Source organism: Taudactylus pleione, unplaced genomic scaffold (assembly GCF_031769625.1).
Source record: "Taudactylus pleione unplaced genomic scaffold, aTauple2 ptg001027l, whole genome shotgun sequence".
In the NCBI taxonomy this organism is placed as follows: Eukaryota; Metazoa; Chordata; class Amphibia; order Anura; family Myobatrachidae; genus Taudactylus; species Taudactylus pleione.
The window spans coordinates 1433694-1451351 of NW_028285428.1; the positions used below are offsets into that span (position 1 = coordinate 1433694).

Here is a 17658-nt window from a genome sequence, read left to right on the forward strand (position 1 = left end):
ACCGAGCACTTTTTATTACCATTGCACTGTGACAATTTAATTCTGTACATCGATCCATTTTGATATCATGGTTTTAAAATTGGAAATTAAAGCATGCTGTGTAATTATTATTTTTTTGTTTACTTTTTTCAATTTGCTCAAAGTAATCACTTGCAGAGAAAATAATCTAATGACTCTTTCATTTTCAGCTGTTAATTTTTTTTTTTTTAATAAACCACCTTTCCTGTGCATGTTCACATTGTTTTGCAGTAGGGCTGTGATTCCACTTTTCACATTGGTGCAATCATGTAATACAGTAGACAATGCTAACCATATACTTTCATCCCCACAGCCATTCTCCCTTCACTACTTTTTCTGGATTGCTCACTCCACTTCACTTTCCAACTATTGTTTTCTTAAAATCTTTATTGTATCTGAGGAAATACTTAGATTGTATTTTCTTCTCCATTTTCTAAAGGTCCCGTACTTAAGAAGAGGATTGAGTCAGTGGAAGTAGCTGTTGGACACTCTGCGTTTTTCACCTGCGAAACAGAACCCACACCCAACATCAGGTTCCAGTGGTTCAAGTCTGGACGGGAAATATACGAGAGCGACAAACACTCTGTGAAGACTTCTAACTATCTTTCAACTCTGGAAGTTCTAAGACCTCAAGTCATTGACTGCGGTGAATACAGCTGCAAAGCTTCTAATCAATTTGGTAGCGTAAGCTCAACTGCAACGTTGACTGTAACCGGTGAGTAAACATCTACAAAGATGAGAACTTACACTCACTAATGACATATGTTTCTTTTAAGCAAATATTGATTTTCTGTGAAACTCCTCTTGACATCGTAAGCAACCTTGGAAAATTATAGTTCGGCAATCTGTTTGCACAAGATCACTTAGTGATAGTGAATTTGCGTGATTTGGCAAATTCAGAGAAAGTATTTTGATCCTTTAAACTTCAAAAGGACTTTCAAAGCAAATGCCATTCTTCATTAGAGTCTTTCTGGCAATTGCCATATTTATTTATTTATTATTTTATTATATGCATTCATTTATCTTATTTTATTTGAATAAGTTTATTTTAGGAGTCTTGTTTAGATATGATATTAAGAATTTTCTACTGGTATTAAATGAACTATTGAAGATTCAGTTGTTGGCTAAATATGGTTTTGTAAAAGTTGTAAATACTGTAACTTAAAAGTTTATAATCGGCAGCAATTTTTACTTTAATATAAACAGGTGATATAAGCTTTTTTTTATAACAGCTAATACATAAGGATTAAAACCAGCAAAATCATGTGACTACAGCACAGATATGCCCATCTTTTAGTTGCCTTTTATTTATTGTCTCTTATCTTCATACTGTTACCTGAAACAAATTAGAAAACAGATAAAGCAATATCTTCTGATATTTTTATTCTTTTTAATAAGCTAGTCATCGTCAGATCCGGCATTTCATTCTTATCGCTCTTGTTTCGTAGTATGCATACATTTTATGGCTTTAAAATACTGATGAGATACTGAACCCTCTGTTTTCTTGCAGAAGCCTTCCCTCCATCTTTTGTAACCAGACCAGAGTCTGTAACCTCTTTTGTCAGCAAGAAAGCTAAATTCCAAGCCACAGTGTCAGGTACCCCCGTCATTGACACAATATGGCAGAAAGATGGACTTCCCATCTCTTCTTCAGAGAGCTGTCAGATCTCAGCTACAAACAACAGACACATTCTAGAGTTTTTAAGTCTTACCACTGCTGATAAAGGTACATACTCTTGCAAAGCCTCAAACAAATTTGGAACAGATACCTGTCAGGCAGAATTAGTAGTCATTGACAAACCACATTTCATCAAAGAGTTAGAACCTTTACGTTCTGCTGTGAATAAAACTGTTCGCCTTGAAGGCCAAGTAAACGAAGAACGAAAAGTGACCATTACCTGGACCAAAGATGGTCATAAACTTCTTCCTGGGAAGGACTATAAAATCTATTTTGAAGACAAAGTGGCTTCTCTTGAAATACCTGTGGCTAAGATAAAGGACTCTGGAAATTATGTATGCACGGCTACAAATGATGCAGGAAGTAGCTCATCTTCATCAACTGTGACAATAAGAGGTAAGAGAAACACAACACATTCTACAGAACCAACATGACACATATTTCAAATCACAAGATCAGGATATATGTTTTTCTTTTTCCCTATATGAGGCTTAGAAACAGGATATAGTGATAGTGATAATAGTGGGTGTTTATGTTTTTATTTTTGTGTCTTGTCTGAACAGAACTTGTGTGTTTTTTTGTTAATGGGAAAGAATGAGTTTTACCATTGGGACCAGTCAAGTGTGAATGACTAGCGGCTGAACAAAGATAATGGCCAACTGGATGACTCTGGCATTATTTTGCCTGTGACAAAACTCTTCTCTTATTTCAATATCTTCTCTTTTTAAAACTCTTTCTTTAGAACCACCATCTTTTGTGAAAAAGGTGGAACCAACTTATTTGCTAAGGCAGGGTGAGTCTGCACGTCTTCAGTGCAAAGTTAAAGGGTCACCGGAAATCCACATCACTTGGTACAAGAACAACACAGCAATTAGCCCAAACGATATGTTTACAATGTCTTTCGGCGACTCAGAGGCTGTGTTAGACATTACCAACATGAAAGTTGAACATAGCGGGAGTTACACTTGTGAAGCACTCAATGACGCGGGCTGTGAAAGCTGTACTTCTGAAATTATTGTGAAAGGTTTGTTTGGTCTTACATTTTAATGATACAGTAGGTTCTTATTATACATAAACTGTCTTTCCGGTATCACGGTAATCATTTACTGATAATCTAATGCTCTTCTAGAACCCCCTTCTTTCGTCAAAACTCTTGAACCGGCTGAGATAGTAAAAGGATCAAATACAACTCTTCAGTGTGAAGTGTCCGGTACTGGACCTTTTGAAGTTAGCTGGTATAAAGATAAGAAACAAATACGAAGTAGTAAAAAGTACAGGCTGATATTTCAGAAGTCTCTTGCTTGTCTGGAAATCTCCTCATTCAATAGTGCAGATACTGGTGAATATGAGTGCGTTGTAGCCAATGAAGTCGGCAAGTGCATCTGCAGTGCAACATACAAGCTTAAAGGTTAGTATTGCAGTTGTAATGGTTTTCTTCTCTCTTCTAACTTTAATAAAAATCTAGTGACAAAACGAGGCATAAAATATCTTTAATCATTAATTTTTTATGATCTTATCGACTTTATGACCAAAGTTGAACCGCAAAGCTTTAATTTATAAGACTTAAGAAACACCATCGTAACATACTGTATGGATTAAGTGCAAGTGAGATTTAGGGAAATAGTTCCTTAAAAAGAACATCTACTTTATAGATGTAGAATAGTTAACTGTGGTTTAAAATTTAAAGCACAGTCCAGCTTCATAGATGCTTGCACCTGCATCTGTTTCAGAAGTTCCAACAAGGAAAAACATTTTCAGAAGAATTAGGTGTCTGTTACAATAACTGGTATCACAAGGCTTTGGGGTTGGATAATGGAGTTCAATAATGGTCTCCATATAACAAAGTAGACCTACTTCTCTGCTAAGTCCTTTGCTAGGGACAGAGGAGAAGATGACTAACAGTTCATATTTATTATGGCAGTAATTGCTAACCCCAGAATACAATGCAAGTAAAAACACTAGCTTTACTAGGAGAAAACATAATTTAACTAAATATACATATATACACACCAACACACACACACACACACATATATATATATATATATATATATATATATATATATATATATATTAGACTCTCCCTCCGTTATTTAAAATGATACCCCAGAATTCCCCTCACTCATAAATAACCCAAATTTTCAGCTTACCTTCCATCATTGTAAAACATACCCCAAATCTGCAAAACCCAACTCCCTCATCAAAAACCCTGCCCCTTTCTCCTCCGCTTCCTGTTAAAAATTGGACTTCAGATCAATGTGGCGCGACGAAATTAATTAAGTAATGCTCACCTGGCTGCTTCCAGACTATCTGTGTCTCAGTGCTGCTCCTTACATGTGCTCTGGTTGGTGTTTAGCTCCAGCCATCCACCAATTAGTGTGTGGATACATCCCACCACTGTGATTGGTGGATGGACAGAGCCATTCACCAATCAACATCCTGACTGGCACTCCACTGACTACAGCCTAACAGAGCAGCCAGATGCTGCAGTGTAGTGGTGAGTCTGTCACTGTGACAGGCAGAATATGCTGCCCAGTCACTCTCGTTGTATTTATAAACACAATCTTGGAAGCTGTGGAGTGCCCTTCACCCCAGCCTGCAACTGTCTCTGTGGCCTGTCAGGGGTATTGCAAGTACTCAGACCCCCTTCCCTGTGTGCCACTGTTAACCAGGTTCAGCAGAAAGACAAGAGATTGGCATTACTTAAAACTAGACAATAGACAAGCCCAGAAGTCCCCATGCTTTTGGCAGGTACATTCCAGTTAACTTAGCACGTCTTAAGACTCACAATATTTTTTCAGACTTTTGTTAGACCTATCATTCTTACCGCTTTTACAGCAACCCCAAGACAGCATCACAGACACAAGTTAATAAATTGACTAAATACATACATACATACATACATACATACTCATTTTGAAAAAGAATACATAATGCAGGACTGCAAAGATGTTGGGATGGAGGGTGCAAAGTACCAGGGCCCGGGCCTGTCTGGTGGTCTGGACTAGCCAGGAAGGTGTAACTATGGCCTCCTCATTGCATGTTACCACAAAGGACGCACACTAGATGAGGCATGGCCACATATCCCATGGTCATGTCTTCCAACAAGTACCAGGGCCCAACCAATCTCTCAGTGGCCCTGACACAATGTATTTTATATTGAGTAATTAACATAAAACATCATAGATACAACCATCATATTTCCAGGGGAAATAATGGTCTCTTTGAATAGTGATCTAAATGCTGCCATAAAATTTGCATTATCCTTAACATATTACTAATACAAAGTAGAATCACAGTATTTTCAGGCAGTAGTGGTATGTATGTGAGCCGTATAATATAAATAAAAAATAGGATCTCCATACTTACTGTTCTTCTTTAAACCAGAACCACCATCATTTGTGAAGAAGATTGAAAATGTCACTGCCGTTGTTGGTAACAATGTTGCCTTGCAAGCCACGGTGAAAGGCTCTGAGGTCATCATGGTGACCTGGATGAAAGGAAGAGAAGTCGTCCGAGAAGATGACAAAATAAAAATAAAATTTGATAATAGTATTGCAACTCTTCATATCAGCAATGTGCACATTAACAATGCTGGGAAATACACCTGTGTTGCTGAAAATGATGCAGGAAGCCAGAATTGTTTTGGAGAGTTGGTGGTGAAAGGTCAGTTAGCCAACCCCTTGTTGTATCCTACCTATTGATAACCATTGCCTTCAGGCTCTTCCTTAACCAATTGTGTTTAACTTTATTGTAGAGCCTGCCAAAATAGTTGAGAAAGCCGAATTGATCCAAGTGACTGCCGGAGATCCAGCCACTTTGGAATGTACTGTATCAGGCACTCCAGAACTTAGAGTGAAATGGCTAAGGCATGGGAAAGAAATAACCTCTGGCAAAAAGTATAGGATTAGCTTTAAAAATAACATTGCCTCTTTAAAGTTTTACTCTGCTGAAATTCAGGATAGTGGTGAATACTCTTTTGAGGTGGCCAACGATGTGGGTAGCAGCAGCTGCAAGACCACCTTCACGGTGTTAGGTTAGTATAATACATAGTTAATAAAATCCCACTTCTGGGTATTACAATTAGTATAGTTCTCCAATGCTTCATGTGATATTGTAACGAACAAATGTATTTCTGTTTCATACAGATCGAACCATTCCCCCATCTTTTACCAAATCTCTGCGTGATATTGACAGTGTAGTAAATGTGTTCTGCCGATTGGAATGCAAAGTCTCGGGTTCTTTGCCCATCAAAGTTGCGTGGTTTAAAAATGAGGAAGAACTTACATCAGACAAATATAAGATGTCATTTGTGGAAGGCACTGCCTCTTTAGAGATAAGTCGGCTAGAAATGAATGATGCTGGAATTTATGCTTGCAGAGCCACAAACTCTGCAGGGAGTAAAGAAACCAAAGGAACGCTCTCTGTAAAAGGTTTGCTTTTTTTTCCACTTCTTTTAGCTGTAAATCACATTTCATTCTTGATTCTTCCTTACGGGTTTGTTAAAATGTCTATTCTTCATGCATTTAGAACCACCATGCTTCATAACAAAACCAGATTCACAAGACGCACTCCCTGGATCTACCGTGTGTCTGAAGGCCACTTTTAAGGGGACACCACCATTGTCCATTAAATGGTTTAAGGGCGTGGAAGAACTAAAAACTGGAGGGTCTTGCTACATTGCCAAAGAAAACACTGGCAGCTCTTTGGAACTTTATGCAATTAAATCTTCTGAGTCAGGAAATTATGTCTGCAAAGTCAGCAACACGGCTGGCGCTGTGGAATGCAGTGCAAATGTGTTTGTAAAAGGTTGGCATTCTCTTTACATTTACAGTAATACATTTACTCTCTTACTCTTTAGGTCACAGGTTTGTCTTAATAAATATTTTTAAATCTTGCAGAACCGGCAACTTTTATGGAGAAACTAGAACCATCCCAGCTTTTCAAAAAAGGTGATTCGGTACAGCTGGAATGTAAAGTAGCCGGAACACCTACAATTAAAATTACATGGTTTAAAAATGACAAGGAAATTAAAGAAAGTGATGCTTGCAGTTTGACATTCTTGAACTCTGTTGCCGCTCTTAAAATTTTCAGTATAAGTCTTGAAGATATCGGCGAATATGTGTGTCAAGCTAAAAATGAGGCTGGTACAGATATATGCAGCTGTGCAATTATAGTTAAAGGTGTGTTTTATCATTATACCTTCTTTACTCTTCTTACCAACGTAAAACATTCATGTTTGTATCTTTAGGAACATCTTGTTAATTAGAAGGCATTTTTCTTATACCACAGAACCTCCATCTTTTGTAAAAGAGTTTCAAAACACTGAAGTTTTGAGAGATTCTGATGTTATTTTGGAAGGTGAAATCGTAGGCTCAGCGCCATTTGAAGTTTCATGGTTCAAAGACAACAAACCAATTCGGAGTGGTAGAAAGTACAAAACCTTTTTCCAGGACACGTTGTTGAGTCTCAACATTGTAAGATTTGACTCGACGGATATTGGAGAGTATCAGTGTAGGGTATTTAATGATGTTGGAAGCTGCCTGTGCAATTCTCTCGTGGCATTGAAAGGTTAGTAAATCTAAAAATAAACAGATATTATATTTCAAAACTGCAAGTTAGTTGCAAATTTTCCTCTTACAAAAAATTGTTTTTCTTCAGAACCACCCACTTTTACAAGAAAGATTGAAAACCTGAGCTCCCTAATTGGAGGAATGGTTGCCTTTCAGTCTTCTGTTAAAGGCTCACAACCCATCACTGTTTCTTGGTGGAAGGACAATGATGAAGTCATGGAAGATGAGAACATAAAGGCAATATTTAAAAACAATGTAGCAACCTTACACATAACTTCAATTAAAAGCAATCTTGGTGGCAAGTACACTTGTGAGGCTAAGAACGATGCAGGCATCCAAAGATGCTCTGCTGTGCTGGCAGTAAAAGGTTGGTCCTTATTGCACATTTGCAACTTTGCATAAAGATTGTAATACATTACTTAAAACATACTAAATGGTAGTGTCCCCTATTTCTAACAGAGCCCGCTACGATCGTTGACAAGGCTGTCTCTGTTGATGTCACAGAGGGTGACCCAGCAACCTTGCAGTGTAAATTTTCTGGAACAAAAGAAATAACTGCTAAATGGCTAAAAGATGGAATAGAGTTAAAATTTAGCCCAAAATATAAAATCAGTTTCACTGAGAATGTTTCGGCTTTAAAAATAAGTTCAGCAGACAAGAATGATACCGGAGAATATACATTTGAGGTGCAAAATGATGTTGGCAGGAGCACTTGCACCGCATCTGTCAACGTGCTAGGTTGGTATTATATAATAAATTATTATTATTAGAATTATTTACATTAAGGCCCCCACTTATTTTCCCTCTCGTATATTAAAGTTGCGGTTAACACAGTGTTTTTGTCTTCTGTGTTAATTAGATCTAATAATACCACCGTCATTCACAAAGAAACTGAAGAAAAAGGACAGTGTCAAAGGGTCTTTCGTGAATCTTGAATGTATAGTTTCTGGCTCCCATCCTATAGCTGTTAAATGGTTAAAGGATGACAAGGAGATTGTGCCCAGTGGAAAGCACAAATATTCTTTCCATGACAACATAGCATTTATGGAAATTAATGAACTGGAAGGTTCAGACAGCGGAACCTACACATGTGCTGCCACTAATAAAGCAGGGAAAAGCCAGTGCAGTGGATATTTAACTGTTAAAGGTTTGCATTTTTATTACTTCATACCAAAAAAATCTCAGTGTGTAACCCATTCAGGATTGTTTGGTTAACCCTTTCCATTTGCCTGTTTTAGAACCTCCATATTTTCTTGAAAAGCCTCAATCACAAGATGCCCTACCAGGCTCTAGAGTGCAGTTTAAAGCTGTTCTGAGTGGCACCACGCCTATGGCAATAAAATGGTTTAAGGATAGCAAAGAACTTCTTTCAGGAGCAAATCGTTCCATTTGGAAAGACGAGTCCTCAAGTATCCTTGAGCTCCTGTCAGCCAAAGTTGCCGACACTGGAAGTTACACAATTCAAGTTAGCAATGATGTTGGCACAGCAACTTGCAAAGCAACTCTGTTTATTAAAGGTTTGCTTTCTTTACTTTTACAGCCTTTATATTTGAAATTGAACCCATTTTTATATTTATTTAAACACATTTTGATTTTTCTGTGTTTAGAGCCCCCACGGTTTGTTAAAAAGCCAGGTCCATTTTCGTTGTTGAGAAAAGGAGAATCAACAACATTTCACTGCCAGATAGCTGGCACACCTGAAATCAAGGTCACCTGGTACTTGGATGGAAATGATATCACAACAAGTGACAAATATACAAGTTCATTTGTTGATGGAATAGCAACTCTTGATATTATCAATTCTGCTAATGAGGACACTGGAATATATGTTTGTGAGGCTACCAATGAGGCAGGTAGTGAGAGCTGCAGTATTGACGTTAAAGTGAAAGGTTAGTTTTGGTCCCTTTTCAATTGATTTTCTTATTTTCATAAATTTTGGGTATGCATTTAAATAAGCTATTTTGTATTTATTTTCTAATTTTAGAAGCCCCCACATTTAAAACTGTATTTGAGCCAGTTGAAGTAGTGAAAGCTTCCGATGTGAAGCTATTCTGTGAGGTCACGGGCACACCACCCTTTGAGGTCACGTTTTCGAAGAACAAAAAGGAGATTCGTAGTGGTAAAAAGTACTCTCTTGTTCAAAAAGACTCAGTATTCGAACTCCACATTTTCAATTGTGACTTTTCTGATGCTGGCGAATACCAGTGTTCTATATCAAATGAAGCTGGAGGCTGTTATTGCAGTGCTTCAGTCCACTTAAAAGGTTAGTTAAAGCAAAACAGCTCCTTTTCATTTTAATTCTATTGTTTCATAACTAATAGGACAAAAATAAGTAATCTTTTCATTAAAATATTTGTCTTGTGTAGAACCTCCAACTTTTGTCCAGAAGACAGAAAATGCTACTGCAGTCCTTGGAGGTCCTGCTGTATTCCAGTGTGCTATAGCAGGCTCTGATCCTATAACAGTATCTTGGATAAAAGGAGACAAAATTATAGAGCAAGATGACAACACCCATATTACCTTTGAGAACAATGTTGCTACTCTTTTTATAAGAACCATTGATTCCAGCCATACCGGTAGATATATATGCCAAGCTTCCAATGAATCAGGGACAGATAAATGCTTTGCTTCCTTAATAGCTCAAGGTTTGTAGCAAACTAAATTTTTAATAATAAATATTTAAAAATAGTCATTTACATTTATGTTCAAATTAATTTGAATTTGATTTGTACCACAGAACCAGCTCAGATAATTGAGAGACCAAAATCAGTCAATGTAACTGAAAGAGACCCCGTAACTTTGGAATGTACTGTAGCTGGAACACCGGATCTTCAAGTGAAATGGTATAAAGATGGTAGACCGCTTATGCCAAGCAGATTTTACACCCTAAGTTTTGAGGATAATGTATCGAGTTTGAGGATTCAATCTGTGAGCAAGGATGATAGTGGAGAATATACATTTAAGGTTGAAAATGAATTTGGGAGCAGTAGTTGCACAGCCTTCGTGACCGTTCTAGGTTTGTACTGTAACTCGATTCTATAGTACCTGCCAAGAGATATCCATGAGTACCAGGAATAACTAGCTCTAATTTTCTTTATTGGACAGATCAAGCTATTCCACCATCTTTTACCAAAAAATTAACAAAAATGGACAAAGTTATAGGATCTTCCATTCAAATGGACTGTAAAGTTTCTGGTTCACTGCCCATAAATGCACAATGGTTCAAAGACGGGAGTGAAATATTGCACAGTGCAAAGCACAGACTTGTCTGCCATGAAAATACAGTATCTTTGACTGTTGCCGATTTAGACGTATCCGACAATGGCAACTACAAATGCAAAGTAGTGAATGTGGCAGGGAGCGCTGAGTGTAGCGCCATCTTAACTGTCAAAGGTTTGAAACTATTATTTTTTTCCATATTTAACCTTGTACTACCCCTTTATTGTTTGAAATCTTGATAATACTCTAACTAAAAAATAGTTCTTAATACATATATAATTTTAACTCATCTTGATAACATTAAACATTGTTTAAAAATGGTTTATATAAATACTCTTTCTTCAACGTCGCAGAACCTCCAATCTTCATTGCAAAACCTGAGAGCCAAAAGGCAATACCGGATTCTTTGGTGGATTTTAAAGTGGAAGTTAAGGGAACTCCGCCGTTCTCAATTAAATGGTTCAAAGAAGAGGTGGAACTCTTTTCTGGAGCAAAATGTTTTCTTGGAATGGAGGGGTCAATAGGTTTCTTAAATCTGTTCACAGTGGATGGTTCCAGCAGTGGTCGCTATACATGCCAAGTTACCAATGATGTTGGTAGCGACACTTGTAGCACAGTGTTACTTGTAACAGGTGCGAGGATTTTCTGTCTTCTTTCTGTTTGTCCTTTTATGTGTCAAATGCATTCTTTACTTTCTTAAGCATCTTTATTACTGTAAGACTGCAACACACATATCTAGGAATCTCTTCTACAAGGTCAGACTGCAATTGTAACAGTAGCATCTGTACTCATTTAATTCATATTTTCCCCTTTGGCATTATAGAACCACCAAAGTTTATCAAGAAATTAGAAACAACCAAAGTAATCAAACAGGGCGACTCTGTCCGATGTGAGTGCAAGATCAGTGGATCTCCAGAAATAAAGATAACCTGGTATAAAAATGATGGCGAAATTAAGGCAAACGAGAAGTACAGCATGTCTTTTATTGACTATATACCAGTTCTTGAAATTAATAACCTCAGCATCGAAGACAGTGGAGACTATACCTGTGAAGCAAACAATGATGCTGGCAGTGCCAGCTCCAGTATCAAGATTGTAGTCAAAGGTTAGAAGTGTTTTTAATGCATGCTTTCAGCAACCTTTTTCTGCCAGGTCTGATCCACATGTTATATTGATCGGGAACAGTGGTCAGTTTGGATCCATACAGCAGTGATTTCAGACCAATAAAGTTTAAAACAGCATAATTATCCATGAGAATCCCAGAAAATGTAGACTCAAGCTGCCCACAAATGGCACAGCCTTGATTGGTCATTTAGATCAATTTGACCACATTTATCGTACTGTGCAAGCTACCTTATTTATGATTAAAATGTATTTAATTTGATATTTTATAAACCATCCAATGAGTTCAAAAAATCCTTCCTCTTAAATGTAACAATTATCTATCTCACGTTAAGATATTTTTTTGCTTTGTTAAAATAGTTTTTTTGAACAAATTTTAAATAATTATTTAATTGAGCAACAATTGCCATTGAATTACAATATTGTTTAGACATATATCTACTTTTTATTTTTTAAATATATAGATAATAGTATTAAAGTACAAATAGGATATACTAGGAAGGATTACAAATTTCAAAGCTTTGAAGACTAAGGGGCATATTCAATTAGCGATAATTGTCGCGCTGGATGGGATTCAATTAGCGGGGATTCCACGCACGGGTGTCCCTGAGACCCCGCGTGCGAGTCCCCTCTGTTTGACTTTACCTCACACCTCATGTAGGTGCGAGGTAAAATCAGCGTGAGGCCGCCCTATTCAGCCTCGCGCGAGAGGTTATTACACACTGATGCTGCAGTTCTCGCGGAATCAGTGTGTTCTTGCGTGGGAATCCCGGTCTAATGACGCGGGGAAATAGCTATTTAATTGAATAGCTAAACCCCGCGTCGCGGGACTTTAGCCTGTCAATTAGCCGCGGGTGAAATCCCGCGGCTAATTGAATATGCCCCTAAGAATGGACCAAATTTCACAGATATCACAATTGTGGCAGTTGGTAAAATTAATTATAATGATCACACCTGAGATTAATTAGGACTATCCCAAAAACTTGACCTTCTATTAGCCACTTTAAGCTTCATCTACTACAGCTACATTACAGTAACTTTCCATACATTTACATATTATTAAAATACAAATAAATACTTTAAAATGATTCAAAAGCTATATGAAGTAAAACCTGTAAATATTAATTTAGAAACAATTTATAGTCCTATTTTTTAAGCAGGCTGAAATAGGGTTAAAATGCTATACTACTTAAAAACTCCTAGATATTTTTAAGCTATCTTCATATTTTTGTACTTCTGGGAAAGATGTTTAGAGAACCCTACATAATGTATCAAAATATCTTCCCAAGAAAGAAAAAAATATATATTAATTATGAATTAATTGTAGTAATTCATCAATATCCATTTTAATTAGCAACATGACTAAATAGCAATAAACTGGCCAGTGTTAACTAATAGAACATGAGTTATTTAATTAAAACTGGTGTAAATTATCAATTATAAATGGTTTGCAATATAACACAAATTCTTCTTAAAAGCTAACAGAAATACAACAATTAGAGACCAGTTACTGTATATTAATGGATAGAACAGTCTTAATTAAATTAAATATTCTGCATGCACTCTAATTTTTTTAAATAATATTATAATTGATTTATTTAGGCTTTTCAGCAATGCTTTGAAAATATAAGCTGGCTGTACCATATGCACTTTATCAAAATAAGAACTTTATTCTCAATGCAATTACTCCACAATTTAGTAACTTGTGTTCATTATTTTCATAGAACCCCCTGTCTTTAGCAAGAAGGCCAGTCCAGCAGAAATTCTCAAAGGCGTGGATGTTAGTCTTGAATGTGAGCTCTTGGGAACTCCACCCTTCGAAGTGACCTGGTTTAAAGATCGCAGACAAATCAGAAGTAGTAAAAAATACAAAGTAACTTCTAAAAACCACCTTGCATCTGTTCATATTCTTAATGTGGAAGCCCCAGACATTGGTGAATACCATTGTAAGGCAGCCAACGATGTTGGGAGTGACACTTGCATTTGTAGTGTAAAACTTAAAGGTAAATGTTTTTTATTTAGATTGAGAACAAATGAAAAACAGCAGAACAAAAACTATATCTTAATAATTCTGTGCATTGAATTTTTTTGTCCAGAGCCACCAAGATTTGTGAAGAAAGTGGAAAGTGTTACTGTTATTTTGGGTGAACCTCTTGAATTACAAGGACTGATTGAAGGCTCACAGCCAATCTCAGTTCTTTGGTTGAAGGACAAGGAAGAGGTCATCAGGGAAAGTGAGAACATTAAGATTTCTCACTTTGAGAACCTTGCAACTCTTCAAATAAGGAAGGCTGAGCCAGCTAATGCTGGAAAGTATATATGCCAGATTAAAAATGATGCTGGAATGAGGGAATGCATAGCCAACATATCTGTTCTAGGTAAAAGAGAAAAACGAATGACAAAAAAAAATTTTTATTTTTTATTTTATTTGATTAGATGAATCAGTTGTTAAGTCTACATATATGGCTGTGTTTTATTGCAGAACCTGCAACAATAGTAGAAAAGCCGGAACCTGTAAGAGTCACAGCAGGAGATGTATGCACAATTGAATGCATAGTGGCAGGCACACCAGAACTTTCAGCTAGCTGGTTCAAGGATGGCAAAGAACTAACCAGCAGCCAAAAATATAAAATCAGTCTCTCCAATAAGATAGCTTTCATTAAAATTCTGTCTGCAGATAGTGGTGACAGTGGAGAATACACCTTCGAGGTGAAGAACAATGTTGGCAAAAGCAATTGTACTGCAACAGTTGACGTACTTGGTTAGTTATTTGATCTTTTGAGGTTTTAAACAAATAGTTATGGTTGCTAAATAGATCTTTTTTAAAACAGTATCTTTTTACCTTTCATTGAATAGATCGAGTCATTCCTCCTTCTTTCACCAAAAAGTTAAAGGACACAACTGGTGCATTAGCCTCCACTGTTCTTATGGAATGCAAAATCACCGGATCACCACCCATGTCTATAACGTGGCTTCATAATGGAAGCAAAATCTTCAGTGGAGACAAATATGAACCTGAGTTTTCAGATAGTCTTTGTGTTTTAAAAATTAATGACTTGGAATCCCATGATGCTGGTAGCTATACCTGCGTAGCTGCCAATATTGCTGGGACCAGTGAATGCAGTGCTACCATGATTGTGCAAGGTAAGTAGTGATAGGAAAATTTCTTTATTAACAGATTTTCTTGACATCTTTCAATCATCTTTGAATATTTCGCGTACTTTAAAATTTTTGTTTCTTGAAATCCTGGAAAATGTTTCTTTGATTGCTGTAAAGCTACTGTATATAGTACCATGCTTTCATAATGTGCCATTTCATCGTATGATATGTACTATGGTTCTTCAGAGCCCCCCTCTATTGTGACAAGGCCTGAACCGATGGAAGCATTACCTGGCCTGAATGTCTCTTTTAAAAGTGTCATCAAAGGGACACCCCCTTTTAAAGTGCACTGGTTTAAGGGAAGTAGTGAACTCATTTCTGGAACTACATGTATTATGAAACTAAGAGATTCAACTGCCATCTTGGAATTGAATGAGGTGGACAAAACCCACAGTGGGGACTACACTTGTGTTGTCTCTAATGATGCAGGAAAAGACTCATGCACTACTCATCTCTTTGTAAAAGGTAATATTTCTTTATCAAAACTCTTCTTCCGGCTATTATTTGTCGCATTTTCAAAGGCTTTGCTAACCTTTTTTGTATCTTCTTGCACCAGAACCTGCTGCTTTTGTGAAGAAAATAAAAGACTACAGCATAGAAACTGGAAAACCCTTTATTTTGGAGAGCACGTACACTGGCACACCTCCCATTTATGTAACTTGGGAAAGGAATGGAATAGAGATAGTGCAAAGTGAAAAATGCAATTTAACTACAACAGAAAAATCTTGTATCTTGGAAATCTTAACTAGCTCCATAGATGACGATGGCGAGTACACTTGCCGGGTTGAAAATGAGGCTGGTCAGGATGCCTGTTATGCTGTGGTGACCATTCTAGGTGTGTCCTTATGCTAATTTCCACATACATTTAGTGTTTTTTTCTGTAGGCTTGGTTAAAGAACATGTGAGTTACTCTAATCATTCTTTTGATAGAACCACCCTACTTTATTACCAACATAGAAGACACAGAAGTAACAGTTGGTGACTCAACATCTTTGCAATGTCAAGTTGGAGGGACACCAGAAATTATGGTGTCATGGTACAAAGGAGATACTAAACTCCGTTCTACTCCAGGATGTAAAGTGTACTTTTCGAACAACATTGCTACTTTAGCTTTCAGCAAGGTGGACAAAAATGATAGCGCAGAATATATCTGCAAAGCAGAAAATTCTGTAGGATCTGTTTCTTCAAAGGCAGTGCTTGCCATTCAAGGTGATTTTCTTATTTATCAAAAGAACCTTCTCTTCCTTATCTCTTTTTATAATGGTGTTAGTAGAAAAAATGGACAGGAATGTAAATCTTTACGATACACTTATTCTTTTGCAGACCGTCAACTTCCACCTTCATTTGCCAGGAAAATGAAGGATCTGGAGGCAACGGTTGGACAGCAAGTGAAATTTGATTGCCGTATCAATGGTTCAGAAACTATTGAGGTTTCTTGGTATAAGGATGGCATAGCTTTAACTGATGACCATAATGTGCAGTTATCGTTTGAGAATAATGTAGCAACTCTTCATGTTCTTGAAGCTGAGAAGGGTCATGCTGGGCAATATTCTTGCACAGCTGCAAATTCAGTCGGTACAGCTTCTTCTACTGCTAAACTCACAATCTCAGGTTGGTGTCAGTAATCATTTGAACAAGCAGCTGTAACTTCCATATTGGGCCAAACCATATTCCTCCTAGACAGAGATATACTAAGCAGTTTTGCTATTCCTTTTGCTTTGTAGAACCCAAAAGACCTCCTTTCTTTGATAAAAAACCAACACCTGTAGGAGCTGTACTCTCGGAGAGTGCAGATTTTGAATGCCATGTTTCTGGAACACAACCAATTAAGGTGTTATGGACCAAAGATAATAAGGAACTCAAAACAGGTGGAAACTATAAGATCACCTACATTGGTAATACAACCCACCTGAGAATTGTAAAAGTGGGCAAAGGAGATTCGGGTCTGTACTCTTGCCAAGCAGCCAATGATGTTGGGAAAGAATCTTGTTCAGCTGAACTGAGTGTGAAAGGTATTTTGTCGTTTACCTGTATGTATTATTAAAAAAGGCAATAAATACATTCTTACTTTTCTCTTTGTATAGAACTAAACAATAGCAAACGGTGTGAAAAGCAAACTCTTCTTTTCGTCTTTGGTTTGTTTGTGTTTGTCTCTAATTTTAGGGAATGATTGTTTTACTGAGGAGCTTACGGGTAAAGGTATGAACTTTTTAATAATGAGGTTACATAAGGTTGAGCTACACAGTATTTTAGTAACTCTGGCTTGCTAGGGAAACACAAACATTTTAAACATTGCAATACATTTCAACACAATCTAGAAAGGGTCTGCAGCTTACACTATTTTATTTGCTTGCACATATACTTATTTTTCTCCTCTACTTCCATAGAAACGCCAAAGTTTGTAAAGAAGCTAGAGCCTTCAAAGATTGTGAAACTTGGTGACTCTGCTCAGTTTGATTGCAAAATTAGTGGATCTCCAGAGATTAAAGTTGTATGGTACAAAAATGACACAGAGCTTCGTCCAAGCGAAAAACACAACATATCCTTTGCCGACAATGTGGCAGTACTTGAAATTAATGATTTCAGCAATGAAGACAGTGGTGATTATACCTGTGAAGCACATAACGACGCTGGCAGTGCAAGCTGCAGTACAGCAATCACAGTAAAAGGTGCAATATTACTTCCCGGTGTTACTCTTCTTCACTTATTTTATATAAGTATTTTTATAAATATAACTTAATATAACTTTTTAAAATTTGTATATTGAAAGCTGAATATGCTTCTGTAATTGTGGTCATAAAACAACAATACATAGTAAAGTATGTATAATGTAATCCAGAAAGTGTCCTTAATTTGGTCAGTCTTTTGAAAGAAAACTGGTAAGATAAT

General features: G+C 36.9%; 1 protein-coding gene across 4 annotated transcripts in view; it reads left to right on the forward strand.

Moving 5' to 3' along the window:
* Nucleotides 1-17658, forward strand: part of TTN (titin) — a 285062-nt gene that overhangs the window by 85760 nt on the left and 181644 nt on the right. For 2 of the 4 annotated variants that reach the window (XM_088461213.1, XM_088461216.1), the window contains exon 39: nt 458-733. In XM_088461213.1, coding sequence (XP_088317339.1) covers nt 458-733 — 276 coding nt within the window. Of the gene's footprint in view, nt 1-457; nt 734-1528; nt 2093-2438; nt 2721-2825; nt 3105-5083; nt 5363-5453; nt 5733-5844; nt 6130-6226; nt 6506-6597; nt 6880-6988; nt 7268-7357; nt 7637-7728; nt 8008-8128; nt 8417-8507; nt 8787-8876; nt 9159-9253; nt 9533-9635; nt 9915-10006; nt 10286-10374; nt 10663-10841; nt 11121-11311; nt 11594-13334; nt 13614-13706; nt 13989-14092; nt 14372-14466; nt 14755-14955; nt 15235-15325; nt 15605-15699; nt 15979-16092; nt 16381-16493; nt 16782-17156; nt 17439-17658 lie in introns of all 4 variants that reach the window. The other 2 variants (XM_088461211.1, XM_088461212.1) reach the window with 2 other exon arrangements.